At 47.4% G+C, this 19653-nt stretch overlaps 1 protein-coding gene across 4 annotated transcripts in view; it reads left to right on the top strand.

Annotated features, from left to right (window-relative positions):
• The window catches only part of Ldlrad3 (low density lipoprotein receptor class A domain containing 3), a 227692-nt gene that overhangs the window by 91054 nt on the left and 116985 nt on the right, over positions 1-19653 (top strand). For all 4 annotated transcript variants that reach the window (XM_027936466.2, XM_027936464.2, XM_034636216.2 and 1 more), the window contains exon 3: positions 18104-18229. In XM_027936466.2, the coding sequence (XP_027792267.1) occupies positions 18104-18229 (126 nt within the window). The remainder of the gene's footprint in view (positions 1-18103; positions 18230-19653) is intronic.

Below are 19653 nucleotides of genomic sequence, written 5' to 3'. Positions count from 1 at the left end.
TTTAGTTGTAGAAGGACACAGTACCTTTATTTTACCTTTTTATTTTTATTTTTATGTGGTGCTGAGGATGGAACCCAGGGCCTCATATGTATGGGGCAGGTGCTTCACTACTGAGCCACAACCTCAGCCCCTCATTCTTTTCTATGGTTGCGTAGAATTCCATTGTATCTGTATACCACAGCATCTTTTTTTTAAATATTTATTTTTTAGCTTTAGGTGGACACAATATCTTTATTTTATTTTTATGTGATGCTGAGGATCGAACCCAGTGCCTCACGCATGCCAGGCGAGCGCTCTACTACTTGAGCCATATCCCCAGCTCCTACCACAGCATCTTAACCCATTCATTTATTGACAGACATCTGGGTTGATTTCATAATTTAGCTATTGCTAAATTAACCATTAATATATATAATTTTTAACCAGAAAAGGCAAAAAAGATAGCCAAGAATATTGACCTTTCCTTAGTACAGGTTCTTTAGTCTCCAGACATATTGACAGAGGTGTCTGTTTTGTGGGGGCTTCCTGTGCATTGTTGGCTGTTTAGCAGCATCCCTGGTTTGGCTACTGGACAGTCACCCACCCCTGGACTGTCACCCACCCCTGCCCAAGCACTGCCATGTGTTGCCAGGAAGCAAACCAGAAGAGCTGGGGAGGAGTTGTGTGGATTTAGCAACTTGCTGCTCTTTAATTTCTGATGTCCCCAAACTTCTCAGATCTCAGAAGTTCCCACAAAACTTTGTTTCTTTATTTGGTTCCATCAGAGAGCTGTGCATTTATTGCCCCTCTCTACTTTGAGAACATTTTCATCTCTCCAACAAGAAACCCTACACCCATCAGCAGTCACTACCTATTCCTCCCTCCCCTGGGCCCTGGGGACCACCAACCTAGTCCTGTCTCTATGGATTGGCCTTTTCTGGACCCTTGGTAGAAGTGAATTTCTACTTTGTAGCCCTTTGCATATAGCTTCTTTCCCTTGGCTTGATGTTTGCAAGGTTCAGCCACGTGGTATCCCTCATCAATAGTTCATTCCTTTTTGTTACAAAGCAGGATTCCATTGTGTGCAATGCAGGGGTCCCCGTTCATTTCTTTTTGCATAGGACTTTCCAGTTTTTCCGTTGTTCCAGACATCTGTTGAAAAGACTGGCCTTTCTTCCAGGGAATTTTCGTGGCATTCTTGTAAAAAATCAATTAACTGTAAAGGACTTAATGTTATTCTCTTTGATCCATATGTATATTCTTACACCAGAGCCACACTGTCTTGATTACTAGCTCTGTGCAGTACAGTTTGAGAGTGCGATGTGATAGTCATTCCACCCGGGTTCTTTTTAAATATGCTTTGGGCTATTCTAAGTCTCTTGCATTCCCATATTTTAGGATCAGCTTCTTGGTTTCTGCAAATAAGCCAGCTGAGATCTTGGTAAGGATCTCGCTGAGTCTGTAGACAAGTTTGGACAGTATTGCTGTCTTAGATACGTTAGATGAAAAAAAAAAAAAGTTAGATGCTCCAATCCATGAACATGGGATGTCTTTCTGTTTACTCAAGTCTTTAATTTCTTTCAATGATGCTTTGCCGTTTTCAATGGACAAGTCTTGCATTTCTTTTGTTAAATGTATTCTTAAGTATTTTATTATTTTTGTGTCAAAGGTAATGGAATTGTTTTCTTAAAATTATTTTTGGATCAATTGCTAGTATAGAGAAAAACAACTGCTTTAGGTATATTCCTCCTGTGTCCTTTAACTTGGCTGAACTTATTTGTTAGTTTTAGTAGTTTTGTGGGTTGGAGATCTTTCTTCTTTTTTCATGTGGGCACTTGCAGCTATAAATTTTCCTCTCATCCCTGCTTTATGTGTACCCCATTAAGTTTTGGTATGTTATGATTTTCTTTCATTCATTTCAAAGTATCTTCTAATTTTGTTTGTGCTTTTTTCTTTTTCAAATTATTTATTGATTTATGGAGGATTGAAACCAGGGGTGCTAAACCACTAAGCCATATCCCCAGTCCTTTGTATTTTTTTTTCTTTTTTTGAAACAGTGTCTCATTAAGTTGCTTAGGGCCTCACTGAGTTGCTGAGGCTGGCTTTGAACTTGGGATCCTCCTGCCTCAGCCTCCTGAGCTGCTGGGATTACAGGTGTGCACCACTGCGCCCAGCTGTGCTTTCTCCTTTGACTGTGAATTAATTTAAGAGTATGTTATTTAATATCCACATATTTGTGAGTCACAGATTTCCTTTGGTTCCTGGTTTCTAGTTTCATTCCATTATGCTTGGAAAACACACATGAAATGATTTCTTTCCTTTTAAATTTATGGAGATTTGTTTCATGGCCTGAGAGTGTTTTGTGTACAACTGAGAAGAGAGCGTGTCTGGTTCCTGCTGGGTGGAGTGTTGTGGAGACTCTGCCAGGCCTCGTTTATTCATGGCTCTGGTCACATCTTCTTCCTTGTTAATCTTCAGCCTAGTTATTTTATCCGTTTCTGAAAGTATCAAAGTCTCCGACTATTGTTTGTTTATCTGTTTCTACCTGTAATTCAGACGGCTTCTGCTTCCAGGCCATGACTTTAGGTGCACTTGGTGATGTCTTCTGGCTGGATTAGCCATTGTCTCACAAGAGTCCTACTTTCTCTAGGAGATTGTCTTCTGTTTTGTCTGGTGTTAGTCTGGCCACTTCAGATCTATTGATTTCAGTTTTTTTTTTTTAAGTCTTCCAGGATTTGTACAGCCAGGAATGAGAGCCACTTCTCTTTTAGGATGAGCTAGAAGCTGAGGATTGCTGCTTTGTCTTTAAAGTTAGCCCCACAGCTACCACGAGATGACGGCTGTGGGATTATCCGATTCCCGTGACTGGTATTGAAAGCATCATAGAAAATTCCGGATGCCTTGGTGAAAACCTTTCCTGGACAAGATTTGTGATGGGCTAAAGTTGTTTCCTAAGGGATCTTTTCCAGTTACATCATGACAGAGAATATACAAGCCCCAGAGCAGCTGTAGGGGCCCTGCCTCTTTGCTGTGCTCTGGGGACACTTACCCCATGTCTTGTGAGTGGAGTCCCTGCTTCTGTGGGGTCACAAGTGACTTCATCCTCACGTCATGGGCCTTTAGACAACTCTGAGCTCCAGGGTTCTGCCACTGATGTGGAGTGTGTGTGTGTGTGTGTGTGTGTGTGTGTCTGTCTGTCTGTCTGGGGGAGCTGGAAAACCAGACCCCAGCAACTCCAGAGAGCCCTCAGAATCCAGCTTCCTCTTCACAAATCTGAAGGCAAAGAATATGCACAGAAATTAGAATGTTTTCAGAAGAAAAACCTCAAAGATTGCCAGAGGCCAGGGGAACAGGAGAGGGTAGAAACTCAGAAAAAAATAAAACCCTTTGGTAAAGATGACCCTCATTGCCCAGCGAGGTGGAAAATCGTTTGAATTGATTCAAATGTAAAAACTATCTCTGACTCCCCCTTACCAAACTCCACTTACCCCATTTCCCTCCTTCCTTCCTTTCCCCTCCTTCTCTCCCCCCCCCCTCCTTTCTTCTTCTTTTCTTTCTCTGTGGTTCTGGGAATTGAACCGGGGTCTCACGTGCTAAGCTAGCAGCTCTGCCACGGAGCCCCCCGCCCCTGTTCTCCTTTTCATTCTCCCACACTTCTGAGGAGCTGTCCCTTGGATATCGCCTTTCATGGAGTCAGAAGCTGTCTCTGTATGAAGTTCTCTTTTCAAGGTGGGAACGATGATTTTTGTTCTATTCCCATCTCTACTCCCACATCTGCTCTTAATCCCAGGGATTCAGATCCTCTGTCTCTAAGTTTTTCCACCAAGTGGTGAAAAGCCTCGGGAGGGTGAGTTAGCAGACCCACATTTATTTATGATCTTTTAGATCTTTTTCATCCCCTCAAGACCTGTCTGTAGATGTACCAGTTGGGAATGACTTAGACTCTGTGTATGGAGTTTCTGGAATTTTCATCCCAATGTGTGAGCACACAACCCCTCCACACACACATATGCATGTGCATTCTAGAGAGCCAAAACAAATAACCTGCAAAAACCCTCTAGGTTGTGATTTCCACATCCCAAACTTGCCTGGATGTTTTCCCTGGTCATTCTTAATATCATTTTAAAAGACACTGGCAGTCACTTTACATTCTAATGTGGTCTTTAGTACCTTTTCCTCTAAAAGTCCAAAGAATATTGTAGACGCATCTCTCTTCCGTTCCCTAAGGGCTTCGTGGAAGGTATAGAAGATATTTCTTTGACTTACATGGCCTTATAATATCCCATGGGTCTATAAACATTCTCTTCATAAAAAGCAGACTTGACACATCACTTTTTTTTTTTTTTAATAAAAGTGTCTGCTGGCTCCCAGGATGAGTGCCGACTCCTATCTGCCTATCTCCCAGACTCACCTCCTGCCACATACTCCATGTTCCAGGTGCCCCAGCTTCTCGCTGACCTTTCCGTGAGACGTGACCTGACTCACCTCTGCGCCTTTGTTCTTGCCACTCCTCCTGCATGGAGTGCCCTTCTCTCCCCTACTTCACCAGCGTGCTCCTGTGACATTTCATGCCCAGCTGAAATAGCCACGCTTTAGGAAGTACTCTCGGGCTTCCCCGGGTTGCAGGAGTCTCATGATTTTTTGAATCCTTTTGCACTTAAACTGTTTCCCATTCATTGATTGAGCATTCACTGCTGGGTGGAAACTAAAAATGATAATAATAAGTGATGTCAATAACAATGGTGGATACCGTATGATATTATATGTAGCACTAAGTATGAAACACTGTCTTTTATCATATATTTTCTAGTGGAATATCAAATAATGATAGCTAATGTGGGATATAGATAACAGTCGCTAATACAGTACTAGCCACCAGAGAAAGTTCTAAGCAGTGATTACATTATCTCTTTTAACTCCACAACTCACTGAGGTAGGCAGTGCCGTTTCCTGGGTATTTCCGTGTCCTGGTGAGGAAATCAAGACACAGAGAGGCCAAATAACTAACCAGGAATCATACCACCAGTAAGTGGTAGAGCCGGATTTGAACCCGGGTAGGCTGACCCCCATCCCTGCATTCCTAAGTGCTGTAATTAACTGTTGAAAGGCCACTGCTTGTTCAGTTCATAGAGCATTTATCACATCTCATTTTTTTTTTTTGCAGTTTTCTGTTTATTATCCTTCTTGGCTTCTTGGCCAGGTATTCCTTAGCTGGGGACGCATGGCTGGCTCAGGTCATATGGGTGACATACAGAGACTTAGAGTCAATGCTGCTTCAGTGAATAACTGAGCAAGCAAGGCCTTGGACCGTCCAGAGATTACGGTGTTCCCTCCTGGTTCTTCTCAGGGGCAGCGGTCTGTGTGAAGAAGAGCAACCTGTAGGGCCCTGAGGCTTGCCGGGAGTGGAGGTGTGAGTGAACCCCAGCTGGATAGGCTGCCTTCTGTAGGCACAAGATCTCACTTTATTTCTTGAGCTCTTGAGGTCTGTGTTATCTTGATGTCCCCTTTTTCAGGTCCAAGGTCTCAGCTGTTATTATGTGGCAGACCTGGGAGAGGACACAAATGCAGACCTTAGATACCTTCTGATACCTCAGCCCCAGGTTATAGAACTTCTGTTTTAGGCATAAAGCAGATGGGTGGGAAGAATTTTCTATGACCAAATCATCTGGGAAAGCTGTTTCACCCACGTGCCTTCTTTCCATTTGTATTTTCCTGTTAGTTTGTGTTTGTGTCTCTTTCGCTCCTGCTGTTCGTCGCTGTGACCAAAATACCTGACCACAACCCCCTAGAGGAAGAAGGACTTATTTTGGCTCACAGTTTCAGAGGTCTCAATCCAGGGTAGCCAGCTCCGTGGCAGAATCAGCATGGCAGAAGGGCTCAGTGGAGGAAAGCTGTTCAGCTCACGGCAGCCAGAAACAGGCTGAGGGGAGAGAGAACATGAGACAGAGGAGGACCAAACCTTGTGGGATGAACCCTCAGTGACAAACTTCCTCCAAGTAGGTCCCACCTCCCAGTAGTCCACTTGATGGGCTAATTCTCTGATGAGGTCAGAGACCCCCAGGATGCAATCATTGCCCAAAAGCCCCTCCTCTCAACCCTGCTGCCTTGGGGACCACGCTTCCAACACAGGAGCTTTTGGGGGGCCATTCCAGATCTAAACCATGACACCCCTCCAGCATGATGTCTGAAATGGCTGATGTGTTATTTTAGGGAGAAATAAAACATCATCTCGTCCAATCAATAACACTTAGGCATGGTGATGCACGCCTGTAGTCCCAGCAGCTCGGGAGGCTGAGGCAGGAGGATAGCGAGTTCAAAGCCAGCCTCAGGCGCTAAGCAACTCAGTGAGACCCTGTCTCTGAATAAAATACAAAATAGGGCTGGGGGTGTGGCTCAGTGGTTGTGCCCCAGAGTTCAATCCCCGGGAGGCCCCCCACCTCCCAAAAAAAGATAACACTTGGTTCTACTCCAATCTGAGGGCTTTTTGCTCAATGAATTTTCACAGGTTTAAGTTCTCGGAGTCTGTTTGACATTCTGGGCTGTTTGTCATCTGCTCTGGGATCACAGTGAAAGAACATCTCCTCCTTTCTCCTGACTTCTTACAGAACCCAGGCAGATTGCTTTTTGAAAGTCTGTTATTTTTGTAAGTCTCTCTTTGCTTTCTTGCTCCCAACCATGAAGTCATTTTTGACTTTTAAAAGGAACCACAGTTTGACTTTTTAGAAAATAAGCTGGGAGAATGAATGCGTTAGCAATTTCAGTTACATTGCTCTTTGCAAAAATTTTAGCCGGTGACGGCTACATGTGCGTATTCGCTTTGAGAGGTGTGCACATTGGTTTATATTATGTAAATTACATAATTTATTTTTTCTTATTTAAACTTTTGTATGTCATCGTTCTACCAATTTTAGAGTGAATTGAATTGCAACTGACTCATAACACTTTTCTTATGAGAAATAGGGTTTTCAATTTTTAAATTAAAGGTGCTGAACACTTTTACTGACATGAGAAAACACATTTCCACTGATCTCTTTTCTGTTCTTTCATTTCTATGTTGTTCTTACCTCTGGGCCTTTGCACATGCCGTTCTTGCTTCTTGGAACATTCTTCATTCTACAATTCTATGAATGCTAAACTTTCAAACGTGGCCTAGGTGTCTCTTGGGTATCCTCATTTCTACAGGTATGACATTGAGTCTGTGAATTAGTGTTAAGTGAAATGAACTAACAGAATGAGTAAGGTCTCAGATAGTAAATATTATTAGTTTCTATCTTGATTAAGTATCTCATCAGAGGCAGACTTTCCACGGAGAACCCTTCCTGACAACAGCCTTCACCTGGTTGAGATTAGGCGTCTCATAGCTCCCTCTTCAGGTCACTCCTTGCATTGCATGCGGAGGCTCATCTGTCCTGGGCTGTCAGAGAGCCTGTCTTCCCCACAGCTGACTCCGTGCCTGGCCCACAGAAGGATGCTCAGGAACATTTTGCTATTGGACAGAAAGGGAAAGCTCCTCTACCCCCGCTATAACCTATTTGTTTCATGCACAGGTAAAGTATAAAGCCTTACAAAATTGATTTGAGTTTTAAAATGCAAAAAGGGCTTTTTTGCTAGGGCACGACCATTTCTGTGTGAATGTACAGCTTTGTATGTAAAGCATTTTGTGCCTTGTGTGTAAATGTGGAAGAAGAAAAAACTTGTTGAAATGGAGGAAGATCAGGAAGAGGCCTGTACTTGCCAGTGGCTGTTCTTCCTTTGATTACTCCTCAGTCGGGGATGTCATTGTTAGACTTGACTTAAAGGAGTGACGTCAGAATTGTCCCCATAGCCATGATTCTTGTAGTGGCTGCTGATTGGTATAGTAACAGTACTAGAAAGAAAGGAATAATGAGGTCATTCTCTGAGGATGTAAGACTTCAGCAGAATCTCTGAGTAGGAGTGTATTAGTCTGTTTTGTGTTGCTATAATAAAATTTTCAAGGGCAGATAACTTTACAAAGAAAAGAAGTTTATTTTGGAGGTGCAAGGTCCAGGGGCTGCATGTGGTGATAACCTTTTGGCTGGCAGAGTCCCTGAGGGGATCGATCTAGGGCATTGCACGGCAAGAGATGGGGAGCCCACTAGTTCATGTCTCTTCTGGTTTCTGTCCCTCTCCTTTATAAAGCCTCCAGGGTTCAATCATGGGCCCCACTCTATTAATTTAATCCTTATCCCCTCCCAAAGGCTTTACCTTTAAATATCACAGTTTCTACCTCAGGAAGGGGATTAAATTTCAACACACATTCTGGGGGGACACACTCAAGTCATATGCAGACTTTAGCAAGGATGTTCATATGTCAGTGTTCATGGGAATCCTTGGTTGTGCTTAATAAAAATGCAGATTCCCCTTGGGAGGGGCCCAGGAACCTGAAATTTCAGAAGCATCTGTCGTGATTGGGTTGCAGTGGGTCACTAAGTTGCTCTTTGCAAAACTGCCTTGGAGGACGTGGAATTCTAGAGAAACCCTGGCGAGGAGGGTAGTCCTGGGAGCGAGACCCTGTCCTTTGTCAGTACCCCGAGACAAGAGGGTGCGTGCAGCCCAGGAAGTGAAGTGAAGGACCAGCTCCCAGGCACAGAGTCACTCTGCATTAGCCTGTGATTAGTGCAATCCAGGCAAACCAATTCCAGCAGAGATTGATGCCCTGCACCCGGGCCAAATTTAGAAAGATAAAAAGAAGAGTCATGGTTTCCTTGACCAGACACTAATGTCCCCTACTCTGCAGAGTAATGAAATACACAGATGTTAAAATGAAAGGAGACAGAGATGGATGGAGGATAATAGAGCGTGGCAGCAGTGAAGGACCGACTTCCCCCAAATGCAGAGGAGCTGTGGGTTGTTCGCAGCCTTTGCCTTTCTAGGAATATCCTTGCTAATAGGAGACATTCAGCATGACCTTGGGTGGGAAGGCTTTTCTCTTAGCCATCTGTGGCCCAAAGACTACCAGTTCCCCAGGGAGAGGTGGTGCATGATCAAAAGTATACCAAAATGTGGACTATGCATGTCCCTTGACCTAGCAGTTAGACCTCCTGGAGATATTGTGTCAGTGGGAAAAAACCGTGTAAGCGGCTGGACACACGTTGCTTATCGAAAACACCCCAACTGTCCATCAGTATGACTCATGAATACAGAGAGGCAGTAAAGTTACCCTTCACCATTGAAAGTGGCCATGTGGACCAGGAGTTATTGACGTGAAGAGATGTCATAATATGTCAAAGTGGCCGGAGCACATTTCAGAATACCACGTGTTTTACGGTGGCATTTAAGTCCAGCTGCATACTCAGATTTTTGCTCATGCATTCGTCAGTAATTATTGACTAGCCTGCATGCGGGCACCTTAGTGGGTGTTGGAGGTACCGCAGTGAGCGAGGCAGTGGCCTTTGCTGGCCTGCGCCTTGGTGCTCGGAGCCAGCGGCACTGCCCGGAGCTGGCCAGGAGTGCAGAACCCCAGGCTCCACCCCGCACCTGCTGCATTCGTGAGGGTCTGGGTGACCCCTGCGTGTGCTGCAGTTTGGAGACCACGCTCAAGACCATGTTTACCAGGCTGTCCAGGGTGTGCTGATCGGGTGGGGACGGTTTGGGATGTGTTTACCTTCCCCTTCGTATGTCTCACAGTAGCGGCCTTGTGTCTGTGAAAGCCAGGGTGGTGACTTTGGAGCAGAGTGGAAGGCCCCTGCGTCCAGTTCTTTGGGCGCCTCAGCCACACACTGGCAGGATCCTGGAGCTGGAGTTGGCGGGAGCAGTGGGTGAGGAGCCGTGGCTCATTGCACCAACCACAGGGGTCTGGAGGGAGAGCCAGCGGCCAGCAGCTCTGGCTGGAGCCCGAGCCACAGCCTGAGCAGTGCAACACCTGAGCAGCTGAGCTCCTGGTGGTCCCACACTGCGGCCTCTGTCCAGCCCTTGGTGTGACTGCCACCTGGGGAGAGGCTGGGGAAGGAGCCCTCGACAGCAGGGCCCGGTGGTAGTATGTCATCCAAGGTGTCACAACTTGGTGATGCTGGGCCATCTCCTCGTGCCCTTCAGTTCTCTCCTGGTCCCCACACTACATATCTCTGGCCAAGACTGTGGCTTTTGGAGTGAAAGCTGACTTCTAATTAGGCTGATAGTGAGTGGAAGTCATCGTGCATTTGTGTATGTCCTTGGTGGTAAAATAAAAGTTTGACCCAGTTCCTGAGGCTGGCCTTGAACTTGCACTCCTCTTGGATCCTCGTGCCACAGCCTGGGTCGCTGGTATTGCAGGCAGGCGCCACTGCCCCTGGCTTATCGTCTGGGTCTTTAAATCCAGAATGGTGACAAGCAGACTTTAGGGAGGGGAAGGACTCAGATCAGGAAAATAAAGCCAACACTGGGCAGAGCCCCGGGGTCTTGCTAGTGAACGCAGCTTAGCACGGCTTGTGGCGGGGATGGGGGTGTCCAGCACTCAGTGGAACAGGTGCTCTGTCCCCCTTGCCGTGACGATTTTAAAGACAGACAGGCCTGGGTCCACTCTATGCCAGGGGCTGCTGCAATGGGAGATTGGGAGATTGGGGCAGCAGGAGAGCAGTCAGGCCTTGCTTGGAACCCCTCAGGGCCCTGTGGGCTGTGGTGTGGGGGAGTGGCCCCTAGCCATGTCAACAGGCTCTCCCCGGCTTCTCTCTGTGCCCCTGCCAGACGCTCTCTGGGTGCCTGTGACCCGCCCAGCGGTAGTCCTTGCAGGCCTGTGATGTTGCAAATGGATATCACCAGGACGGCTCCCTCTGACAAGCAGCAGCTCAGCATCCCACCAGGCAGGATGTCTCAGTAGTCACTCCTGAAAAGGGCGCAGGGCGGGGCCGAGGAGCTGGCTAATAGCGGTGGTAGCGAATTCACTTTTGATCATTCATATCTGCACCACTTCTTTGTCTCAGGCAGCCTCGTTCCTTGGAGCTGGACGGGGCAGTAGGGAGATCTACCGGGGAGTCAAGCAACTGAGTCAAGGGAAATCTTCACTTGTAGACCTCAGTTTTCCTGTCTGTACAGTGGGTCTTAAGGGGAGTGAATGAGGTAGGGTCTGTAGAACAGCTCAGTGCTTACTCAGCCCATGCAGGTGTGTAGCAAGCGGTTGCCGGTACTGTCCAGTCCCACTGTCTCCTCTCACAGGTCATGTGGCACATATTTTTTAGGCACCAGTCGTGGGCCCTGTTCCATACAGTTCCTTCAAAAGGCTGGATCAAAGTACTCAAGCAGATGTGTGTCCTGGGAGTGGGTGGCAGGGACGTCAGGTGGCACCGTGGGAAGGCAGTGGTGTCACGTCAGGTCAGGGTGTGTCCTGGGGTGGAAGAGCAGAGCAGGGTAGGGTTGGAGTGATGGAGGGCGCAGGGCAGGACCTCAGGAAGATGGAGGGGGCCATGCTGAGCCCTGAGAAGGCGTCCCGGCAGAGGGACACCGCACTGTGCAGAGGCCCTGAGTTGGGACCTGCCTGGTGGAGGAGCCCGAAGGCCCTGGGGTGGCGGCAGCGTGGGAAGCCAGAGAGCTGGGGGACACTGCAGTGGAAACTGCAGGCTTTATTCTAAGGCAACGGCAAGCCAGTGACATTTTCCATGGAAAGGTGACAGGCTGAAGTTTATGAGGATACCCTGCCAGCTTGGAGGTCAAGCCCCGAGGTGGCGTTTCTTCTCTGATCCCTTGAAAGGTGACCAGAGCAGGGCCGGCTGGCCCAGGAACAGTGGGCAGAGGCCTCGGGCCGGCTAGGAGGACGTGGTGGATGCAGGGCTGGCTGAGGCGCAGACGCAGCCCTGGGAAATGGGACGCCTCTGCTTCTCTGCCCTGTCACCTGGCCCTGCAGGTTCCAGACGCATCTGTGCAGAGAAGGAGCACCACGTCCCTCCCAGGGCCCACTGGAGGAGTGGTTTTGGCCGTCGTTAGGACCTGAATTTCGGTAGCTGACGGGCGACTCCCCGAGTCAGACCAGCTGGGCCCCGCAGCGAGGTTGTCCAGGTTCCCTGTTGGGCTCTGAGAATTTGGGAACTGAGAATGTCCATGTGACCAGCCCCCAGGCAGCCCCTGGACACCGGCTCAGTGACGTGCTCCCTGGGTGACAGCCTTTCACGAGTGTTGTCACTCCTTGTTGCTCTGCAATAGCTGGAAGGGGACTTGGGGACTTGCATCTGGCTTGCTCTGGGCTTCACCTCTGTCCCTTTCCTCTTGGCCAGTTTTGGTTTGTGTCCTTTTGCCGCAGTAGATCTTAGCTGCAGGTAGGACGCTGAGTCCTGATTCCCCCCAGTGAATCACTGAACCTGGGGGTGGGCTTTGGGCCCCACCATTGTTATAATCACTTATAACAGTGAGCGTGTGATTCTGAAATATTTTTTAAAAATTTTATTTGTAGTTGGACACAACACCTTTATTTTGTTTATTTATTTTTATGTTGTGCTGAGGATCGAACCCAGTGTCACACGGGTGCAAGGCAAGCTCTCTACCACTGAGCCACAGCCCCAGCCCAGATTCTGAAATATTTTGTGAGCAAATGGGTTTTTGTTTGAAAGTCTGGCCCGTGGTAGGATATTTAATGAAACACTTCCCTAACACATTATGTATTTTGGGGGAAAATGTTCATACCCTGTATCCCCCTTTCTAGTAATGTGGCTTAAGAATATTATTTGTCATTCAGGCCAATTTTTTATATGTAAAGATGTTCTTTACTGTATAATTTATAATGCTGAAAATTTGCTTATAACTAAGTATATTTGTCTGCTTTTTTGTTCCTATAATAAAATATCTGAGGTAGGTAATTTATAAAGAAAAGAGGTTTATTTAGCTCACAGTTTTGGAGGTTCAAGAGTTTGGCATTGACATCTGCTCAGCTCTTGTGAGGGGTCCTTTGGCTGGGTCACATGGAAGATGACATCATGGCAGGAGTGTGCGGAGGAAGGGAGCCATCACATGGCAAAATAGGAAGGCAGAGAGTGAATCAGGGGTCAGACTTGCTCTTTTGTAACAATCCACTCTCACAAGCACTTAATTCCCCCCATGAGACCAGCATTTACTTGTTCTGATAACAGTGGCTTCCGTGATCTAATGACCTTGCACTAGGTACCACCTCTTAATACCACCATCCTGGGAACCAAGCTTCCAACACAGGAACCTTAGGAGAATGAACCACATCCAGACCCTAGCACCCCAAGTGCCCAGCATGGAGGAAATGATAGAACAATCTTGTTGATCAATACGATGAAATATTTTTGTGGCCACAATAAACTTTGGAAAATATTTGTATTTTTGTAGTTCTAAAGCAAATTAATCTACAAAATCACAGGATGGGTTTTCTCCAGAGACTTGCACTGGATGAAAAAAATAACAAGCCATTTCCAAAAGGTTATATGACGAACAATTCCACTTACATGACATTCTTGAAATGACAAAAATGTAGAAATATAGAACAGACCTGTGATTGCCAGAGGTTAACGGAAAAGTAGAAGAGGGAGAGTGTTGGTCCTGGCTGTCCGAGGGTCACTGGGGGCTCTTGGTGGGGATGGAGATGCTCTGTATCTTGGCCGGAGCAATGGCGGTGTCTTGGTCGTGACATCCTCCTATAGTTTTACGAGAAGTTACTATTGGGGAAAAGTAGGAAAAGGGTACATGGGATCTTCTTTAGCACTTTATGTAAATCACAAAGTTTCTCAAAATAAAATGTGTAATAAAAAAAATCCTGGGACATTAAAAAAATGATATGTATAAAGACTTTAGCTGTGTTAGAAGAATGCAAATTCGGGGTGCCTCAGAGTGGAGGATTATAGGTAATGTTCTTTCGTGCTCTATACTTTATTTTTATGTACTCCACAGGGAGCCTGATCGTAGGTTTTTATTTCAAAATAATGTTAGACCTACAGAAAAGGGGCAGAAGTAGTCTTGAGAGTTCTCAGACTCCTTGTCCATTGTCCACTAATATGATTGACATCTGAGAGAGCCCTAGAGCAAGGATCGAAACGAGAATCGGCACTGGTGGAGTTCCATCGCCGTCCTTCCCAGTCCTGGGGGCCTCTCCAGTGTTTGCAAATGCCTCTTCTTGGCCTTTGTGACCTTGGAGGTTACTGGTCAGTTAGCCTGTGGAAGGCCTTCCCTTCGGGCTTGTCGGATGTCCTCTCATGGTTACCTTGAATCGTGTATTTTTGGCAAGTAGAGCACAGAGGGCGATGTGGTGTCCTCTGTTCCCCATTCGAGGGCGACTGTATTGCTGATGTCCAGTGACTCTCATTTTGACCACGATGGCATGGTAAGGTGGCACCTGCCAAGTTTCTCAGTCACTATTTTTTCCCCTTTGTGATTAATTAGCATACTGGGGAGATCCTTGAGGTTTTGCAGATACCCTGTCTCTCCTCAAGCTTTCCTCCTCTGACTTTAGCAACCACATTGGTACCTCTTGCCTCTATAAGTTATTACTGCCCTGTTTGCATAAGAGGGACTTTCTGTTTCCTGCACCCCTTTTACATTCATTAATGAGAATTTCTTCTATCCCTCCCCAACCATATACTGGTGCCTTCAACCAACTTTGGTATCAGGAGGGCCTCAGGGATGTTCATCTCATCCTCTGGTTTGCAATTCAATACCTTTTGGTTGCTCAGATTGTTCCAGCTTGGGCTATTGGGAGTTCAGGTTAATTCCTCAGCCTTTCGACTTGCCCCCAGGGCACTTTGAACCCTTCTTTATATTCTAGCAACATAAGATGCTGGAGGTTCATCTTGAAGGTCCCCTCTGAAACCAGCCACTTCTCCTAAGATCTGGGCTTCCTGGGCTGGTTGAATGGTACTTAGAAACCATGGTCTGAGTGCTGGATGTGCTTGTTGCTGTTGGGACGTCTTTGTTTCTAGTCCTTGCCAATAAAAGAGCTAAGGAACACACACACCCACACACCCCCCCACACACACCCCTCTTCTGCACACACAAATCAATATTTATTTTATTAGCTGTTTTTCTCTCTCTCCATCTAGTAGACACGTCTATCTGCCTGATTTTTAAAACATTCCTTTTGGGGCTGGGGATGTGGCTCAAGCGGTAGCGCATTCGCCTGGCATGCGTGCGGCCCGGGTTCGATCCTCAGCACCACATACCAACAAAGATGTTGTGTCCGCCGAAAACTAAGAAATAAATATTAAAAAATTCTCTCTCTCTCTCTCTCTCTCTCTCTCTCTCTCTCTCTCTCTCTCTCATCTCATCTCTCTCTCTTAAAACAAACAAACAAACAAAAACAAAAAAAACCCATTCCTTTAATTCCAGGCCAAAGCCCCAGGGTTCCTCAGGGGCCGTCTCTGACAGCTCTTACTGTGGACAGAAGGTGGACTGCCTTGTCCAGCACTTGCCTATGCAAGTGGTAGTTTCAGGATTGCAATTCCCTGCCCCTGTGCAAGATAAATATAACCGCAGCACAGTATTTACATGGAGTCCTTTTTCCCCTTTAACCTTAGAGAATCCAGTCAGAATAATGTTGTACACAGTTGCTTAAGGCTAGCTTTTTAAACCTCTCACTTCAGTGGGGTGTTATTCATGTGGAAGAAGGAGGTTGTGTTCACTTGTTACTGCTTAAATTCCGTTTTGAGTTCTCCAACATGTGATTGATCTTAACTGTTAATTTTTTTTGGATCCTATTATCGTGGCTCTAAGATAGACACTTCCCTGGGTTTATCTATGCAAATATAAACTGAGACAGATGTGTATACAGAGAGACGGAATGTGAACTGAGAGAGGTAGGTGGGTAAATAGGTAGATGGACTGACTCTATCTGTACACATAGATACGCTCACAGAAGTATGCACCTTTCTTATCCTTATTACTGGATTCTGTTCCTTTCCTACCCATCTGCAGTTGTTCAATTTCTGGTTGATCCTTCCTGTATTTCTTTTGTACAGATGAGCCAACACATGGTTGTGATTTTTATTCTTTCTTTTCCTCACCCCCTTCTCTTCCGATATGAACGACAAAATACTCTAGGTCTTCTTTGGCACTTTTTTAAAAAATATTTTTTAATAGTTGAAGACGGACAGCGTGCCTTTATTTTATTTTTTTATGTGGTGCTGAGGATCCAGCCCAGTGCCTCACCCGTGCCAGGCAAGTGCTCTGCCACTGAGCTACAGCCCCGGCCCTTCTTTTGCACTTTTTCCCCCCACTTAACAGTATATCATGGGAGTCATTTCCTATCCGTTCACAGAGCCCTTCCATAATGAGCTTTTTAAACTCTGGTAATTGGGGGAAAAAAAAGTTCTAGTAGCTGAAGGGTCAGTTTTAAAATTCTAGTGATGATGATAAATGGCAGAATCTTTCCACTAATTGAGCATCTGCTGTATGCCATGCTCTGTACTAAGTGCTTAATGTAGGTCATCTCATGGACTACTTACCAGAGCCCTGGGAAAAAGATGGCACTTGAAATTCATGGATGAAGAAACAGGTTCAACAATATTTAGAAACTTGCTCAAGGACTTAGACCCAGAGCTGGAATCGGAAGGCAGGGCTCTCCTGGGTTTTTTGAGAAGGGTTCCCCAACACCATTATGGTTGTTCCAGGTGGAAACAAGGCCACGTGGGTTTTTAAAACCTGGACACGTCCCAGGCTTTTACACCCTGTTGACTGTGAATCAGCTGCTGCCAAAGTGGGCATGTTACAAAGGGCAGGAACACGGAGGTGATTTAGGGCCTGTTTGTTCCAAAGAAATGGCCCTTCCTTCTGGGAGGACTTGTGGGTCCTGCTTCTAAGACAGGAAGCGAGAGGGCTGCTCAGTGGAGCCTGCTACCTGGACGTGGCCACAGATCCTATCTTAACACCTCCCAATCACCAACCAATGCAGTGAGCACCATTAACAAGAAAGTGCATTACCCCACAGAGCCGTTTGGTTTAGCAGGACACTCCATCAAGCCTGAGTATCAACCGTTTCTGTCCAGACTGTTGATATGGCAGGAAGGCAAGATGAATTTCTTCTTTTGTGGAAAATTACAAACCCTGGGCAGAGAAGCCGTGCCATTGAGTTGATTGGGATTGTGGCTTCTTGGAGTCAGGGGTGCCCAGGGCCTCACGCCAGCTCTGTGTGACATTGGGCAAGTCACTTTATCCTCAGAATGCATCTATGAAAGGGGATGAGCACTTGACATCCGTGTTGGGGGTCCCCAAGGCCATCCGAGATTCACCAGTTTTTCTAGGATTCACTTAACCCCGCGTATAGTCGTATACCTTGACCCTGATCTATTTCAGGGAAAGGATACAAAGCAGAATCCACAGAGGTAACCGGGGTGCAGTGAAGTCCAGAGCGGAGCAGGCCCTGGTCCCTTCCACAGGATGCCTCTGATTCCCTTGCAGTGGGTCGTAACATGTGTGAAGTGTTGTCTACCGGGCAGGCGCATTAGCGAGTCAGTGCCCAGAGTGTTTATCCTGGACGGCTGCAGGAGCCCCTTCGGCCTCACATGTCCCCAGATTCCAGACTCTCAAAAGGAAAGCAGGTGTTCAGCGCAAACTGTTCCATTGGCATAAACAGTGTAGGCACAGGGAGCTGCTCTCTTCAGTTACGGTGGAGGGACCCCTCCCCAAATCCAGGTTCCCAGGCTCCAGCCAAGCAGGAGCACCCTGGCCTGCAGCCTCTGTAAGGAGGCCGTGTCCGGGCGTGAGCTCTTCTGCATGCCTTCCCTTTGGGTGGCCGCTGGGGGGATTAGAGGAGATAATCCGGGCAGAGCGCTTGGCGTAGGGCCTGGTACAGTGAGCGCTTGCTAAATGTCAACCGTGATTACTTGACACCCGGGAAGGAATTTCAATGGATTCTTCAGCATCTTGAGATGCAAGCTCCATCCATCGCCCACGGGCTCACCGTCCACCTAGTCCTTCCTCTGTTTGGCACCTGGGGTTGGGTGCCTGGGGGGTGCAGAGGTTGTGTGGGGCAGGATCAGCCCCTCCCTTCCTCGGGGATGCTGTATGTGGGGGTCCGGGCTCGCTGGGCATCCCAGGTGGGGGTGGGGGTGAGCCTCCCTCGGGGACCCCCAGGTAAACCTGCAAGGGCTCATTGCACTTTCAGAGGGGACAGGAGGAAGACGCGGTGGCCTGAGACCTTACCGTCCTGATTGACGTCTCGCTGTTTCTCCATCTTTTTTCCTCTCTGCAGCAAAAGCTAAGTCCAAGTGCGGCCCCACGTTCTTCCCCTGCGCCAGCGGCGTCCACTGCATCATCGGCCGCTTCCGGTGCAACGGGTTTGAGGACTGTCCTGACGGCAGTGACGAGGAGAACTGCAGTAAGTGCCGAGGACTGGGACCCTGCCATCCCTGACCTTTCCAGCCAGCCAGGTTGTCCCTTCTGGCCACGCCATCTCTGCGCTCCCCACCCCACAGCTGGCTCTCCTGCTCCTACCCACAGCCTGTCTTTGCCACTTCTTCCTTGTGTTTATCTGTGAATGCTCAGCTGCAACTTCCCGGGGGCCGTACAGGGTGGGGTGCACTGTGCCTGAGCAGTTCCGACACTAGCCCTACAAACGCAGGTGTCTTGTCCCCAGTGAACAGACGAGGAGCCTTGAGTGAGGAGAGCCCAGACCGCTCACCAGTAGCAGAGCCATTTCCAGGTTCACCCAAACCCTCACCTGATGGACTCTGACTCAGTACCCCGTGATCATGTTCTTCCTTGCTTTCCTTCCTACTTTGAACTCTCTTAAAAATGCTTATTATACAGACCATAAGAATATGTTGTTGAAAAAATTACGAGTAGGATAACGTTGTTGACTGTGTCTGCCCTGGTTCCTTTTACCTGTTGTGTAATAGTCCATGATATCAGTATATGGACAGACAGATGTGTACACACACACACACAGACACACTGTCACCTCTGCTCTGTCCCTCCTTGCCTCGGGGCAGTCTTGGTGCTGGGCTTGATTTCTGTTTGGCCTGGGTACATGCAGGCATTCCTGTTTCCACAGTGACCTTACACTGCAGCCTCTGTGACCTTCAGGTGTCTCTGTCCCACCTTGAATGTTGTCCTAGCTCTCTCGGCAAGTGCTTCGTCCCTGCTGCTGCTGGTCACCCTGGTCACTGTTTCTTTTTCCTTCCCCCGTGCCTGTTCCACTACTTGACCCTCTGTGCCTGTTGTGGGAACTGAGCAGATCCACACATTTCTTTTCTGTGCTCATGTTTTTAAGCAGTTTGAGGTTTTAGCCAAACTAAGAGGAAGGTAACAGGGTCCCCTATGCCCCGCCTCCCCCTGGGAGCCTGCCAGGGTCAGTACCCCCACCAGAGTGCATTTGTTACACTTGATGACCCTGCAGCCACACGTTGTCACCTCAGTCCATAGGACATGTTAGGGCTCCCTCCCAATGTCGTCCACGCTGTGGGTTTGCACAGACGTGCAGTGACACGTATCCACCCCTCTCACCTCCTGCAGAATCATGCAGTGGCCTAGCAGCCCTCGTCCACTGCCCACTACTCCTCCCTGTCCACCACCCGCCCACCACTCTCATAACTTTATAAGATTCTTTTCTTCTGATTATTGTAAAGAACTTAGGAAATAAATTATAACGAAGAAACCAAACTGCCCACGGCCCGTAAGTCAAAGTGAAATGCTGTTAATGTGTGAGCAACTTGGTGCCAGTCTATCTTCCCTCTTTCCACACATGTACAAGTATGTGTGTCTGCACACATACACACGCATGTGCACACACTTAGTACACAC

Source organism: Marmota flaviventris, chromosome 9 (genome assembly GCF_047511675.1).
Source record: "Marmota flaviventris isolate mMarFla1 chromosome 9, mMarFla1.hap1, whole genome shotgun sequence".
NCBI classification, from domain to species: Eukaryota; Metazoa; Chordata; class Mammalia; order Rodentia; family Sciuridae; genus Marmota; species Marmota flaviventris.
Note: the sequence above shows the minus strand (reverse complement) of the source record. Positions and strands in the feature narration are given on the sequence as shown.